Below are 16,734 nucleotides of genomic sequence, written 5' to 3'. Positions count from 1 at the left end.
CTCAATCCTATAGAAAATGTGTGCGAGCAAGGAGGCCTACAAACCTGACTCCGTTACACCAGCTCTGTCAGGAGGAATGGGCCACAATTCACCCAACTTATTGTGGGAAGCTTGTGGAAGGCTACCCAAAACGTTTGACCCAAGTTAAACAATTTAAAGGCAATGCTACCAAATACTAATTGAGTGTATGTAAACTTCTGACCCACTGGGAAAGTGATGAAAGAAATAAAAGCTGAAATAAATCATTCTCTCTACTATTATTCTGACATTTCACATTCTTAAAATAAAGTGGTGATCCTAACTGACCTAAGACAGGGACTTTTTACTAGGATTAAATGTCAGGAATTGTGAAAAACTGAGTTTAAATGTACTGTTGAAGTCGGAAGTTCACATACACCTTAGCCAAATACATTTAAACTCAGTTTTTCACAATTGAAAAATGAGTTTTAATGCCTCCAACCTAAGTGTATGTAAACTTCCGACTTCAACTGTACACCCCCACACTCACGGACACACCTACACAACATACAACATACTGTACCAATCCACAAAGATCTTCTGATAGAAATAATTGGTAAATCCACTGATTAACCAGCAGCACAAGTTGTCCACAGAGCACTAAAGTCGGTTGTGTTTTTGTTGCATTACTTGTCTTTTTTTCAAGCACATCTTTACAACCAAGCAATTCCAAAGCAATTTTCTCTGTGTGTGGAGAGTGTAATTTTCGATACTGTGACACTGTGATGTGTTAGAAACTGGGAGCCGGTGCTAAAAGGCGTCTGTAGAGTGTGTGTGTGTGTGTGTGTGTGTGTGTGTGTGTAAGGAGCTGTAATGGCCATCGCAGGGTAGAGGTGCTTTTAAGTGTGTGTGGGTGTCTCAGAGAGGGCACCGTTTAATGACTCCTGAATAATTCGCTGCTCGTTAGAACTATCGTTGTGGAAACCTGAGGGCATGAACCAGGAGAGTAACGCACGGCAACAGTCTTTATCGTCATATTAAACCATTTGCATAACATTAGTGGAGTAGACTCAACTCAGAGAGAGAGAATGCTTTTGGGGCACAGTCGAGGGCGCGCTGGTCTTCGGGCTAGAAGGTTGAGGGTTCGAGACCTGCTCCCTGCCTGTTTCATTACATTGGTTCATTACAGCTCACCTCTTGGCCACAGCACAGTAGACTATATGATTACAGACTCTTTCTTTCTCAGCTCATTCACCGTCAAGCCACTAACACCTCTGTCTGATCACAGCCAAATTGCGTTGTTCCTCAAAAGAACAGACATGGAAACAACCACACATTCACAGCCCAGTAAGCTGTACAACATAAGAAATTCATACAGATGGGCCCAAAATAGCACAGAAGAATACCAGAAAGCAACCAGTAACCAAAATATCCAAACACTCTTAGATAACTTTCTGGATACCACATTCACTCACAGTAAAGAAGGCATCAATCTAGCAGTAAAAAACATCAACTATATATTCAGGCAAACGGCAAAAGAAGCACAACTGAAATGTAAAACAAAACAGACCACAGATGACAACTGGTTTGATGCAGATTGTAAAATTATAAGGAAAAAACTTAGAACAATATCAAACCAAAAGCACAGTGACCCAAATAATGGTGAATTACACCTTCATTACTGTGAGACTTTAAAACTCTATAAACATCCACTCAGAACTAAGAAAGCACAGTACAACAGCAAGCAGCTGACACTGATTGAGGGGTCCATAAACACAAACAACTTCTGGCAAAATTTGAAAAAACTAAAAAAATCAAAACAAGAGAAATTAGCGATACAAAATGGTGACATGTGGACAACCCATTTTAAAACAAACTACAACACCGTTCAAATTGACACAAACGCAGAACAATGCCAAATTCATGAGAAGTTGAATGGATTAGAAAAAGCTATAAAGGACAATCAAAATCCATTGGACTCCCCAATTACTGACCAGGAGCTCTATAAGAAACTTCAGGCCCTCAAATCAAAATAAAAAAAGCATGCAGACCTGATGGCATCCTAAATGACATGCTCAAATTCACTCGTGCAAAATGTCAATATATTAAAACTGTTTAATTTGATCCTGAGTGTAGGTTATTTCCCTGACATCTGGAATCAAGGACTCATAACCCCAATCTTTAAGAATGGAGACAAATTTGACCCTAACAATTACAGAGGCATTTGTGTGAACAGTAACCTGGGGAAGGTTTTCCGTAGTATTATAAATGTAAGAGTTCTAAACTTCCTTAGTAAGCACAATGTATTGGGTAAAAGCCTAATTGGATTTATACCAAAACATCGTATGACTATCATATTTACACTCTACACACCCTGATAGATAAACATGTCCACCAAAATAATACCAAAATGTACCCTTGCTTTATTGACTCCCAAAAAGCATTTGATTCTATTTGGCACACAGGACTGTTCTACAAAGTTATTGAAAGTGGTGTAGGGGGTAAAACATATGACATAATTAAATCAATGTATACTGGCAATAGGAGCAGCATCATAATTGGCAAGAAAATAACAGAATTCTTTAACCAGGGGCGGGGTCTTCACCAGGGTTGCAATCTGAGCCCTCAATATTTACATCAACGAATTGGCCACTATTCTAGAAAAATCACCAGCCCCTGGTGTTAGTCTCCACAATTCAGAGGTTAAATGCCTGCTCTTCGCAGATGACCTGTGCCTGCTGTCACCCACAGCACATGGATCTGCTAGAGCAGTACTGCCAGACCTGGGCCCTGGCAGTAAACCCCAAAAAGACTAAAATAATGATTTTCCAGAGAAGATCAAGATTTCAGGGAATTAGACCAAAGTTCTCAATTGGTACAAAATATATAGAGTACTGAACACACTATAATTACTTAGGTTTAAAAATAAGCTCAACTGGACACCTTAATGATGCAGTGAATGAACTGAGAAAGAAAGCACGCAGGGCATTCTACGCCATTAAAAAACAAATTGAAATTGAAATACCTATTAAAATTTGGCTAAAACTAATTGAATGTGTCATTGAACCAATTGCACTTTATGGCAGCGAGGTGTGGGGTCCACTTGCAAAACAAGATTTCACCAAATGGGACAAACATCCCATTGAAACCCTGCATGCAGAGTTCTGTAAGATTTACCTACATGTCCAGACTACAAACAATGCATGCAGGGCAGAATTAGGCCAATATCCACTAATAACAAAAACTCAAAAAAGAGCAATTAAGTTTTAGAAACATCTAAAATACAGTGACCCTCTCTCATATCATTACCAAGCCCTGCAATGCCAAGAGCTGAGCAAAGAAAAGAGTCCCCTCATCCAGCTGGTCCTGGGGCTGAGTTCACGAACCTGTTCTACTAACACACTGAAGCCTCAGGACCAGAACATCCAATCAATCAGAATAAACCAAATTACAACACAGTCAAAACAAAACTACATTGCTTATTGGGAAACACAAGCACAAGCACAAAGTAAAATGCAGTGCTTTCTGGCCCTAAATCGACAGTACGCCGTGGCTAACTATTTGACCATGGTTACTGATCAAAACCTTAGAAAAACCTTGACAAAGTACAGGCTTAGTGAGCACAGCCTTGCCATAGAGAAGGTAGACACAGGGAAACCTGGCTCCCTGTAGAGGAAAGGCTGTGCAACCACTGCACCCCCCCACCCCATCTTTTTACGCTGCTGCTACTCTGTTAATTATTTATGCATAGTCACTTTAACTCTACTCACATGTACATATTACTTCAACTACCTCAACTAGCCGGTGCCCCCGCACATTGACTCTGCACCGGTACCCCCCTGTATATATAGCCTCCCTACTGTTATTTTATTTTACTTCTGCTCTTTTTTTCTCAACACTTTTTTGTTTTATTCTACTTTTTTTATTAAAAATAATTAAAAATAAATGCACTGTTGGTTAAGGGCTGTAAATAAGCATTTCACTGTAATGTCTGCACCTGTTGTATTCGGCGCATGTGGCCAATAACATTTGATTTGATAGTGTAAATATCCAAAGTAAGCTTTGGGAATATGTACATTGTTACGTCATTTACATTTTAGTCATTTAGCAGACGCTCTTATCCAGAGCGATTTACATGAGCAATTAGGGTTAAGTGCCTTGCTCAAGGGCACATCGACAGATTTTTCACCTAGTCGGCTCGGGGATTAGAACCAGCGACCTTTCGGTTACTGGCACAACACTCTTAACCACTAAGCTACCTGCCGCCCACGTCATGCCAATAAAGCAAATTGAATTGAATTGAGAGAGACAGACAGACAGACAGAGAGAGAGAGAGAGAGAGAGAGAGAGAGAGAGAGAGAGAGAGAGAGAGAGAGAGAGAGAGAGAGAGAGAGAGAGAGAGAGAGAGAGAGAGAGAGAGAGAGAGAGAGAGAGAGAGTTGATTTCAGAGCAGGAGAGACAGAGAGGGTATTCTGGATGTCCTTGCAAATCTAATCAGCGTTAAGTGGAGCTGCAGGGTGTGGCTGTGTGTGTGTGTGTGTGTGTGTGTGTGTGTACAATGGACAACTCGTGCTGCTGGTTAATCCGCGGATTTACCAATTATATACATCAGAAGATATTTGTGGATTGGTGTATTGTGTTGTGTGTGTGTGTACAGCTGTGGATGTTTTCTGCATACAGAATAGAAGAGATCCTGTCTTTGGTATAGCCTATGGCAAGGCCTTCTCTCAACACAATTGTTTTGTTGTGATCACATTTTGTATTTTACGTTGACATTTTAGTCATTTAGCAGACACTCTTATCCAGAGCGATTTACGCCATATAACGGTGACAGACAACAAGGAAATGTGTTTCAATAATGTGTTTCAATATTTTCACTGTTTCAACCATGCAGGTTCAAATGCAGACTGGTCCTTACACTGGATGTGTGCTGGGTGGGTGGATTGGGGTTTGTAGCAGGTGAGTTAAGATATACATGCCATTTTCCATCAGGCCATTGAGTCCAGCAGGCCACTAAGAACAAATCATTTACTACCCACTTACTCATGCATAGATACAACTGCGGATGCAATAGGTTACTTTCCTCCATTCTTCAGTCTTTCAGCCCCTCCTAAAACACTACCCGGAGAGGGGACAAATACTCTAGAATTCTATCATCAAACTCGGAGGCGATATTAAAATCACTAATTTCTTTCTCATTCCAAGGAGAAGATCAATTTCCGCACACAGGGTCGCGATATTTTTCGCCATTGGGCTTTCTCGTCTGCAATGCAGCACCCAACTGCCTCACAGCGGGGCACCGCTAGAGAACAGTTACTTCTGTCGGGACGAGTTTATTTGCTCCTCGCTATGAGAATTGCCATCATTTACCTTAGCCCAACACCTCTCTAAAAGAAAAGAAATACAGAAGAGAGGAAATTGGGAGGAAGAATGAGAAAGGAAATTGATTATTTTTGATACTGCTGGGACATTAGGTGCGCCCAGTTTGGTCCTCTCCTTTTGACAAAATGAACTGAATAAATTTGGCCTATAGTGTATATATTCTTCGTCCTTTGTTCAGATGAAAATTCGATTAAATGTTTAATATTTATTTAATTTTATTCTGAATTAAAAAAAAAGTGGTTTAAAGCAAATCAAAGCAGATAAAACAAATAAGAAATCATTTCTTAATCTCTATCCCACAGATTGGTCTATCCTTTCGATTTTATCCACAATGATATAGGCCTATACGTGTGATTCATAGATTAGGTCCTATGCCAAGCTCAATCATTCATAGGCCTTTATAAACTGGATGGTTTGAGCACTGAATGTTGATTGGCTGACAGCCGTGGTATATCACACTGTATACCACGGGTATGACAAAACATTTATTTTTACTGCTCTAATTACATTGGTAATCAGTTTATAATAGCAATAAGGCACCTCGGGGGTTTGTGGTATATGACCAATATATATCCAGGCACTCTGCATTGCATCTTGTGTACAAACAGCCCTTAGCCGTGGTATACTGGCCATATACCACACCCCCTTGGGCCTTATTGCTTAAGTATACCACATGCTCAACAGGCCTGACTATATTGCTGCAGTTGTCCTTTCCAACATGGCCAGCTAAGTAATGGAGTCATCATCTCATTGGTTTTAGTCATAGAATTGGGAAATAGAATGGTAATTGAATAAGATCTCTATGGTTTCAGTGCGCTGCTGTGCATCACTATTCATTCAATTTCTTGGGGCTTCACCATCAGCGCAGTGCATCCATAGCTGTCAATGTTGATGGAAGGTCAAACTTGACGCGTCATGGCCATTGGACCCATGTTGTATCTAAAAGGTGGCTTGGGGTTGTATTTGCTTTGGCTTGGGTCCTTGTTTGCTCACTTTTGGGCCACCCGACCTCAGCCTCTATTTTTCTATGCATATCCACCCCTTTCTCCCAGAGAGAACCTCCACCCCCCCATACGTCACGGATCGGCCTGGTCTTAATTAAAGCCATATTGAGAAAGAGCATAAATCCAGCCCTCCTCTCTCCTCTTTTTTTTCACTCTCTCCATCTCGGGACGTGGGGGTTGTGTGGCATATTGGTTAGGGATCGCAGACTGAGGCACTGGAGAGAAATAGTTACGTTTTAACCAGCCTGTTGGACATTGAAAACGTATTTTCTTCAGTTGGAAAGTTTCATAAGGAAGCACAATGGCTGGGCTCAAGGTAAGAACTAAGGAGGAATAACTTCAGTATAAATTACTTCCATGTATGATGAATCAAAGTTCAGGTTATATTTTTGCAGAGGGCTGTTATTTTTCATAAATTGTTCTTAATTTAAAATAGGAAATGCTGACATATGGGAACGAGAAGCATTAGGAATGTTATACGTTATGTCACAGAGCTATCAATCGCATCAACAAATGTCCGAAATCTTATGATATGCAATGTAAGACTAAACTGTGTTTTATAAATCTGGAGCCTACTGCCGCAGTCAAGCGGTGTGCTGAAGGGGAGTTCCCTTATGTCCAATCAGCGCGCTGGATTCAGCAGCTGCCCAGATGCGCCCGAGCCGCTTGTGGAACGCAGAGTTCTGATCACGGTTAACACTTTAATCAGTTGACAGCCTTTGTGACACTCGTGTTTCATTCAGCCACTGTCGTTTATTGAGAATTTGGGCATCCTTCATCCACACCAAGTAAACTACACTGCAAGGAATGTAATCACGTGAGCGTGCGCATTACTGGAAAAAGACCCGTACGCTTTTGCAGACCCGCGATGACTCAGCACCATTTCTTTGGTTTGTGCGTGCGTTCTGAGCGTAGGCTACTGTGAGAGGAGAAAGAGAGTAAAAGGGGTCGTGCTGCTGTGGTGTTGCATGGCAACATCAGAAAAGTCACGTAGGTTTGCATTGTGTGCCAAGTATGCAAACAGATGACACAAGTACACTGAGCAAAATTATAAACACAACATTTTATGTAAAATGTTGGTCACATGTTTCATGAGCTGAAATAAAAGATCCCAGAAATGTTCCATAAACATGATACATGGCCACATGTCGCAAGGATCTGTACACAATTCCTGGAAGCTGAAAATGTCCCAGTTCTTCCATGGCCTGCATACTCACCAGACATGTCACCCATTGAGCATGTTTGGGATGCTCTGGATAGACAGGTATGACAGCGTGCTCCAGTTCACGCCAAAATCCAGCAACTTTGCACAGCCATTGAAGAGGAGTGGGACAAGTTTCCACAGGCAACAATCAACAGCCTGATCAACTCTATGCGAAGGAGATGTGTTGCGCTGCATGAGCCAAATGGTAGTCACACCAGATACTGACTGGTTTTCTGATCCAAACACCTACCTTTTTTAAAAAAGGTATCTGTGACCAACAGATGCATATCTTTATTCCCAGTCATGTGAAATCCATAGAATAGGGGCCTAATGATTTTATTTCAATTGATTGATTTCCTTATATGAACTGCATGTTGCATTTATATTTTTGTTCAGTGTATAAGGACTAAACAACAATCGAACCAATCGAATCAAAAGCAACACAGACATGATGATGTCATAATATAATCCGATACTGAAGCCAGATGTAAAGTATCAGCATCTCTCTCTGTCTTCTCCAGTATCTGAGTGGGTTTGGGAACGAGTTCTCCTCTGAAGACCCTCGCTGCCCAGGGTCCTTACCTGAAGGACAGGTAACGTTCCACACTAGGCCTACACCTCACCTGTTATCCAACAACACCCCTCAAACCACACCTGTACAACACCCCTCACGCCCACGTTACCCCCTCTGGGATGTTGAACTCAGCTCTGTTGTCTCTCCAGAACAACCCTCAGGTGTGTCCCTATGGCCTCTACGCTGAACAACTCTCCGGCTCCGCCTTCACCTGCCCACGGGCAACCAATAAGAGGAGGTATCCAGTCATTTAATAGTGATTGACAGGAATGTATCCTCCTTTCAATGGTCCTCAGATTGCACGTGTACAGCAAAGCAATTTCATGTACATTTTCATACACATGCACACAGACAAACACACTCTCTTTCGTAACTTTCTTTCCTCGGTTCTACAGCTGGTTATACCGTATCCTGCCGTCCGTCCGCCACAAGCCCTTCACTGCAATGCACTGTGGGAACCTAACAGAGAAATGGGACGAAGTGGAACCTGACCCTAACCAGGTACAGAGAGAGAAAGAGAGAGAGAGAGAAGATAAACAGAGAGATTAAGTGTAAACATTTTTTAATGTTTCCTTTTCGTAGCTCCGATGGCTGCCATTCACCATCCCCAAATCCTCAGAGAAGAAAGTGGACTTTGTGATGGTAAAACATCATCCCTCCATCACTCAGTCCTCTGGTTAACTTGGTAGAAAATAGCTGTTTCTGCTGCATAGCCTGTCATCTGTCCTGGGTCTGATTGGTTCTCCCATCTGTCAATCATAGGGTCTGCACACCCTATGTGGAGCAGGAGACACCAAGTCCCGCAATGGGATCGGCATCCACATGTTCACCTGCAACACCTCCATGGTTGACAGGTGTGTGTGTGTGTGTTTGTGTGTGTGTAGATTTGACATCATCTCTCCCATAATTGAGCTTTACAACTCTGGGCCACATGTCAACTTTTTTATGTGGTCTCTGCTTTTCAGGTGTTTCAACAATTCAGATGGAGATTTCCTCATTGGTCAGTCCAATATGCAGATTTTTTTAAGTAAAGTTAAACATATTAAGTTAATAAGCAGTAAGTAAGTACCCCCCCCCCCCCATACTCTCTCTCAGTGCCCCAGCATGGTGAGATTCTGGTCACTACAGAGTTTGGGAGGATGATGGTGGAACCCAACGAGATCTGTGTCATCCAGGTGAGATGGCAGCACCAGAGAACTTAAGCCTGTCAATCTTGACAGCTCTCATTGTCAAGCTTCACCTGTAACTTTTAACCTACACCTGTCATTTTCAACCTTCACCTGTAACTGTCAATTCTTCACCTGTAACTGTCAAGCTTCACCTGCAACTTTCAACCTTCACCTGTAACTGTCAACCTTCACCTGCAACTTTCAACCTTCACCTGTAACGGTCAACCTTCACCTGCAACTTTCAACTTTCACCTGCAACTTTCAACCTTCACCTGTAACTGTCAACCTTCACCTGTAACTTTCAACCTTCACCTGTCCCCTCGCCTATATCTGTATGTCCCTTGTGTGTTGCAGCAAGGGATGCGTTTCAGTGTGGATGTGTTCGGGGAGACCAGAGGTTACGTGTTGGAGGTGTACGGAGCCCACTTTGAGCTTCCCGACCTGGGACCCATAGGTGCGTGTGACACCTTTCCTCCTCCACCACATGACACCCCTTGACCCTCCCACCTTTCAACACCATAACATTTGTGAACCAATCATCTTCCTAGGGGCCAACGGACTGGCCAATCCCAGGGACTTCCTGACTCCGGTGGCGTGGTATGAGGACCGTGAGGTGGCCACAGGCTATACCGTCATCAACAAGTATCAGGGCAAACTGTTCTCCAGCCAACAGGTGTGTACGTGTATGTCTGTGCGTGTGTGTGTGTGTGTGTCTTTGGGTGCATATGTACATGTTCTGTCACAGACATTACCATACACAGCATTATAATTCATGATAGTAGCTTGTAATATATACATGAGACACCACTAATGTTAGCGTTTAGCTATCTAGCCGTCCCAACACTGAGAATAGCTGGATGCACAGTATTAGAGTGAAGTCTATTAGCAGTTAGCTGCACGTTAACATTGAACTGCCCTCCCCGATGATTTAATGTAAAACGCCTGACTGTTCTGATCAGCAGGCTCCCGTCTCGGCTTACTTACCAGCCTTAATCATAATTAGTTAACGCGTCCTGGAGTTTCCGCCAGATACCTACCTGTCCTTTCAGAAGGGGCGAAAACCTAGCTCGAGTTAAGTATTAATTTCAGCATATTTTACCGGGGAATGATTTCCTGCCCCGCTCTGAAAGCATCCTGTCGAGCAGGTAATTGGATCGACTCATATTGTCTGACAGGAGGGGATTTTAAAGAGACAGGGAAGGGGAGGACAGAGGGTGTGTGTCTTTGTGTGTGTGTGTGAGGGAGGTAACCGTGGAAACACCTGTGTTAGAGGGGATACAGTGCATTGGGAAAGTATTCAGACCCCTTCACCTTTTTCCACATTGTTACCTTACAGCCTTATTCTAAAATGTATTTTAAAAAAAATTTCCCTCATCAATCTACGCACAATACCACCCCAATGGTGGAACACGCTGCTCTGGCACCCCAATGGTAGAACAAGCTCCCTCACGACGCCAGGACAGCGGAGTCACTCACCACCTTCCGGAGACATTTGAAACCCCACCTCTTTAAGGAATACCTGGGATAGGATAAAGTAATCCTTCTACCCCCGCATTGTAAAGTGGTTATCCCACTGGCTATAAGGTGAATGCACCAATTTGTAAGTCGCTCTGGATAAGAGCGTCTGCTAATTGACGTAAATGTAAATGTAAATGTAAATAATGACAAAGCAAAAACAGGTTTTTAGATTTAAAAAAAAAATGTATTACAAATAAAAAACTGATATCACATTTACATAAGTATTCTGACCCTTTACTCAATACTTTGTTGAAGCACCTTTGGCAGCGATTACAGCCTCGAGTCGTCTTGGGTATGACGCTACAAGCTTGGCACACCTGTATTTGGGGAGTTTCTCCCATTTAGATCCTCTCAAGCTCTGTCAGGTTGGATGGGGAGCGTCGCTGCACAGCTATTTTCAGGTCTCTCCAGAGATGTTAAATCGGGTTCAAGTCTGGGTTCTGGCTGGGCCACTCAAGGACATTCAGAGACTTGTCCCGTAGCCACTCCTGCGTTGTCTTGGCTGTGTGCTTATGGTCATTGTCCTGTTGGAAGGTGAACCTTCGCCCCAGTCTGAGGTCCTGGGCACTGTGTAGCAGGTTTTCATCAAGGATCTCTGTACTTTGCTCCGTTCATCTTTCCACTCGATCCTGACTAGTCTCCCAGTCCCTGCCGCTGAAAAACATCCCCACAGCATGATGCTGCCACCACCATGCTTCACCGTAGGGATGGTGCCAGGTTTCCTGCAGACGTGACGCTTGGAATTTAGGCCAAAGAGTTCAGTCTTGGTTTAATCAGACCAGAGAATCTTATTTCTCATGGTCTGAGAGTCCTTTAGGTGCCTTTTGGCAAACTCCAACTGGGCTGTCATGTGCCTTTTACTGAGGAGTGGCTTCCGTCTGGATACTCTACCATAAAGGCCTGATTGGTGGATTGCTGCAGAGATGGTTGTCCTTCTGGAAGGTTCTCTTATCTCCACAGAGGAACTAGAGCTCTGTCACCTCCCTGACCAAGGCCCTCATGGCTTGGTTTTTGCTCTGACATGCACTGTCAACTGTGGGACCTTATATAGACAGGTGTGTGCCTTTCCAAATCATGTCCAATCAATTGAATTTACCACAGTTGGACTCCAATCAAGTTGTAGAAACATCTCAAGGATGATCAATGGAAACAGGATGCACCTGACCTCAATTTCGAGTCTCATAGCAAAGGGGCTGAATACTTGTGTAAATCAGGTATTATAAAAAAAAAATCTGTTTTCGCTTTGTCACTAAGGGGTATTGTGTGTAGAATAAAGAGGAAAAACATTAATTTAATCAATTTTAGAAAAAGTCTGTAATGTAACAAAATGTGGAAAAAGTTAAGGGGTCTGAATACTTTGTGAATGCACGGTATATGCATGGGATATACATCGGTCCACTCTTTCTTTCGTTAATCTCGCTCTACCTCTCCATCCACCCCTCTCTTTCTCTCCGTCTCCATCTTGCACTTTCTCTCCCCCCACCTAACCTGAAACTGGAGGGAGTGTGTGTGTGTGTGTGTGTGTGTGTGTGTGACACACATATTGTAAGTGGGGGGGGCAGGTTCCATCTCCACCTCAGTCCCGTCCTGCTGTTTGGTCCCCCTGCAGAGAGATGAAATTGCTCAAATTAACTTATTATTTGCTTGACTGGGCCAATATGTTTGTGTTGTGTGTTTTTTTCTTGCGCTCTGTTTTTAATCGAGTCTGGCAGAGTTATCACAGGAACTGTAAATGCCCAAGAGATTACCTGCCTTGGGGTACTCAGACCCCCTGGTGACTGTGTATGTGTGTGTTTCTGTGTGTGCTTGCACTGTATGCAAGTATGTTAGTGTGTCTTTTATGGTGTATGTCTGTGGGAATTGGAGAATATGTGTGTGTGTGGGAGAATGTATGTGTGCTTGCGCACGTGTGTGACAGGGTACATGGGTCAGTCCTGAAGACAGCTTTAGCTGTAATGAATTATATTGATTTTAGAACTACCATTGAATGTCTCTTTCACAGTGAAGTTATCAGAAAAGCACTGCTATATAAAATTGCTGTGGTTTTAACAATCAAGATGAAGAAATATCTCTACACCGTCTCCGTCTCTCTCCCTCTCCCCCCATCTCTCTCCGAGCCGAGGGCGCTGGAAGTTTGGAAAAGTTTGATTGTGAAACCAATTACTGCATAATACCTGAAGCTGAAGATCACAAAGAATGGGGTGAATGAAAACAAGAGCAGAGGATGAAAGGAGGAACACCGTTCAGAATCAGCCCTCATCCTCTTGAGTTCTTTCTTTTTTATTTGTATGCTGCTCTACGTGTTTTTCAATTCTGAATACCAAAGGGCCCTCTTCCCTAAAATGAAAATTGGCTTGAGGTACGGCTATATCTCAAGTTCAAAGGTGCAGTGGGCCAGGGGGTGCTGCCACCTGCCTCACCCATTTACGTCATTTAGCAGACCTACTATACATTTGAACAGGTGTGGTGGGCCAGGGGGTGCTGCCACCTGCCTCACCCATTTACGTCATTTAGCAGACCTACTATACATTTGAACAGGTGCGGTGGGCCAGGGGGTGCTGCCACCTGCCTCACCCATTTACGTCATTTAGCAGACCTACTATATATTTGAACAGGTGCGGTGGGCCAGGGGGTGCTGCCACCTGCCTCACCCCTACTATATATTTGAACATTATTCAATTTCTTCTTGTGTGTGTGATGGCAGGATTTCTCTCCCTTCAATGTGGTGGCATGGCATGGAAACTACACACCATACAAATACAACCTGGAGAACTTCATGGTCATCAACTGTGTGGCCTTCGATCATGCGGTGAGAACCTCACACACGCACAAATGCATGCATGTGCACACACACACAAGCACACACACACACCCTAACCCTTCCTTTCCTCCATCTGTGCACCAGGATCCTTCCATCTTCACAGTGTTGACGGCCAAGTCCACTCGTCCAGGAGTTGCCATGGCTGACTTTGTCATCTTCCCCCCGCGCTGGGGAGTGGCTGACCACACCTTCAGACCCCCTTACTACCACAGTATGACAGCACACACACTTCTAACCTTTACTACCACAGTATGACAGCACACACACTTCTAACCCTTACTACCACAGTATGACAGCACACACACTTCTAACCCTTACTACCACAGTATGACAGCACACACACTTCTAACCCTTACTACCACAGTATGACAGCACACACACTTCTAACCCTTACTACCACAGTATGACAGCACACACACTTCTAACCCTTACTACCACAGTATGACAGCACACACACTTCTAACCCTTACTACCACAGTATGACAGCACACACACTTCTAACCCTTACTACCACAGTATGACAGCACACACACTTCTAACCTTTACTACCACAGTATGACAGCACACACACTTCTAACCTTTACTACCACAGTATGACAGCACACACACTTCTAACCCTTACTACCACAGTATGACAGCACACACACTTCTAACCTTTACTACCACAGTATGACAGCACACACACTTCTAACCCTTACTACCACAGTATGACAGCACACACACTTCTAACCCTTACTACCACAGTATGACAGCACACACACTTCTAACCCTTACTACCACAGTATGACAGCACACACACTTCTAACCTTTACTACCACAGTATGACAGCACACACACTTCTAACCTTTACTACCACAGTATGACAGCACACACACTTCTAACCTTTACTACCACAGTATGACAGCACACACACTTCTAACCCTTACTACCACAGTATGACAGCACACACACTTCTAACCCTTACTACCACAGTATGACAGCACACACACTTCTAACCCTTACTACCACAGTATGACAGCACACACACTTCTAACCCTTACTACCACAGTATGACAGCACACACACTTCTAACCCTTACTACCACAGTATGACAGCACACACACTTCTAACCTTTACTACCACAGTATGACAGCACACACACTTCTAACCCTTACTACCACAGTATGACAGCACACACACTTCTAACCCTTACTACCACAGTATGACAGCACACACACTTCTAACCCTTACTACCACAGTATGACAGCACACACACTTCTAACCCTTACTACCACAGTATGACAGCACACACACTTCTAACCTTTACTACCACAGTATGACAGCACACACACTTCTAACCCTTACTACCACAGTATGACAGCACACACACTTCTAACCCTTACTACCACAGTATGACAGCACACACACTTCTAACCCTTACTACCACAGTATGACAGCACACACACTTCTAACCTTTACTACCACAGTATGACAGCACACACACTTCTAACCTTTACTACCACAGTATGACAGCACACACACTTCTAACCTTTACTACCACAGTATGACAGCACACACACTTCTAACCCTTACTACCACAGTATGACAGCACACACACTTCTAACCCTTACTACCACAGTATGACAGCACACACACTTCTAACCCTTACTACCACAGTATGACAGCACACACACTTCTAACCCTTACTACCACAGTATGACAGCACACACACTTCTAACCCTTACTACCACAGTATGACAGCACACACACTTCTAACCCTTACTACCACAGTATGACAGCACACACACTTCTAACCCTTACTACCACAGTATGACAGCACACACACTTCTAACCCTTACTACCACAGTATGACAGCACACACACTTCTAACCCTTACTACCACAGTATGACAGCACACACACTTCTAACCTTTACTACCACAGTATGACAGCACACACACTTCTAACCTTTACTACCACAGTATGACAGCACACACACTTCTAACCCTTACTACCACAGTATGACAGCACACACACTTCTAACCTTTACTACCACAGTATGACAGCACACACACTTCTAACCCTTACTACCACAGTATGACAGCACACACACTTCTAACCCTTACTACCACAGTATGACAGCACACACACTTCTAACCTTTACTACCACAGTATGACAGCACACACACTTCTAACCCTTACTACCACAGTATGACAGCACACACACTTCTAACCCTTACTACCACAGTATGACAGCACACACACCTCTAACCCTTACCCTAAGAACAAATAACTCAAGTACTTGCTCGTCTTCAGTTCTGATGTTACCGAGACCTTTGTCCTTTCTAGCATGGCCATCTAGTGACTACCCTAACCTGTCCCGGGTCTCTCTGTAAAGTGTTTTGCAGTAGTGTGTGTGTTGTGTCAGAGCTCCCCCTGTCTGTGTTCCAGGGAACTGTATGAGTGAGTTCATGGGGCTGATCAAGGGCCACTATGAGGCCAAGGAGGAGGGCTTCCAGCCAGGAGGGGGCAGTCTCCACAGCATGATGACCCCTCATGGCCCTGACAGAGACTGCTTCGAGAAGAGCAGCACCGCTCCCCTCAAACCAGAGAGGGTGGCCGAGGGGACCATGGTAACATATGGGAGCACACACGTGATGAAATTATAAAAACAACTGCAAATATCAGAGTGAGCCGTCAAGTAACATCCCTCTCTCTCAGGCCTTCATGTTTGAGTCGTCGTTCAGCATGGCGGTAACTAAGTGGGGCCTGGAGACGTGTAAGAGACTGGATAAGAACTACTACCAGTGCTGGGAGCCGCTCCGCAAACACTTCGACCCCAACTGGAGACCGAGCAAACAGTAGAGCAGAGAGTCAGAACACAGTCATTGCTTCCCCTAGATCACTTTCAAGGCGTGGCGCAAAGGCCCACGAAGTCAACATCCTGGACCTCTTCGGTGTAATATACTATACCGTGGCTCAATACATTCTAATTGGTCCATGCTTGTTTTTCTTTGACTGACCAGTTCATTGATTTAAAAAAAAAATGTACTGGACAAAAGTGAATGAATAAAAATCCCCTGGAAGACTTATTAGCATGTTTTCATCCATTCACAGCCCTTGAAT

At 43.7% G+C, this 16,734-nt stretch overlaps 1 protein-coding gene across 1 annotated transcript; it reads left to right on the top strand.

Moving 5' to 3' along the window:
* Positions 1 to 6,472: 6,472 nt before the first annotated feature.
* Positions 6,473 to 16,700, top strand: LOC121569338 (homogentisate 1,2-dioxygenase). The gene is made up of 14 exons (XM_041880216.2): positions 6,473 to 6,660; positions 8,070 to 8,141; positions 8,272 to 8,360; positions 8,518 to 8,623; positions 8,705 to 8,764; positions 8,885 to 8,976; positions 9,088 to 9,122; positions 9,218 to 9,297; positions 9,646 to 9,745; positions 9,840 to 9,964; positions 13,514 to 13,618; positions 13,715 to 13,841; positions 16,060 to 16,241; positions 16,330 to 16,700. Exons 1-14 carry the CDS (start codon positions 6,646 to 6,648, stop codon positions 16,471 to 16,473), a joined length of 1,332 nt encoding a protein of 443 aa, XP_041736150.1. The 5' UTR covers positions 6,473 to 6,645; the 3' UTR covers positions 16,474 to 16,700.
* The last annotated feature ends 34 nt before the right edge of the window (positions 16,701 to 16,734 follow it).

The sequence above is a fragment of the Coregonus clupeaformis genome, chromosome 7, assembly GCF_020615455.1.
Source record: "Coregonus clupeaformis isolate EN_2021a chromosome 7, ASM2061545v1, whole genome shotgun sequence".
Taxonomy (NCBI): domain Eukaryota; kingdom Metazoa; phylum Chordata; class Actinopteri; order Salmoniformes; family Salmonidae; genus Coregonus; species Coregonus clupeaformis.
Note: the sequence above shows the minus strand (reverse complement) of the source record. Positions and strands in the feature narration are given on the sequence as shown.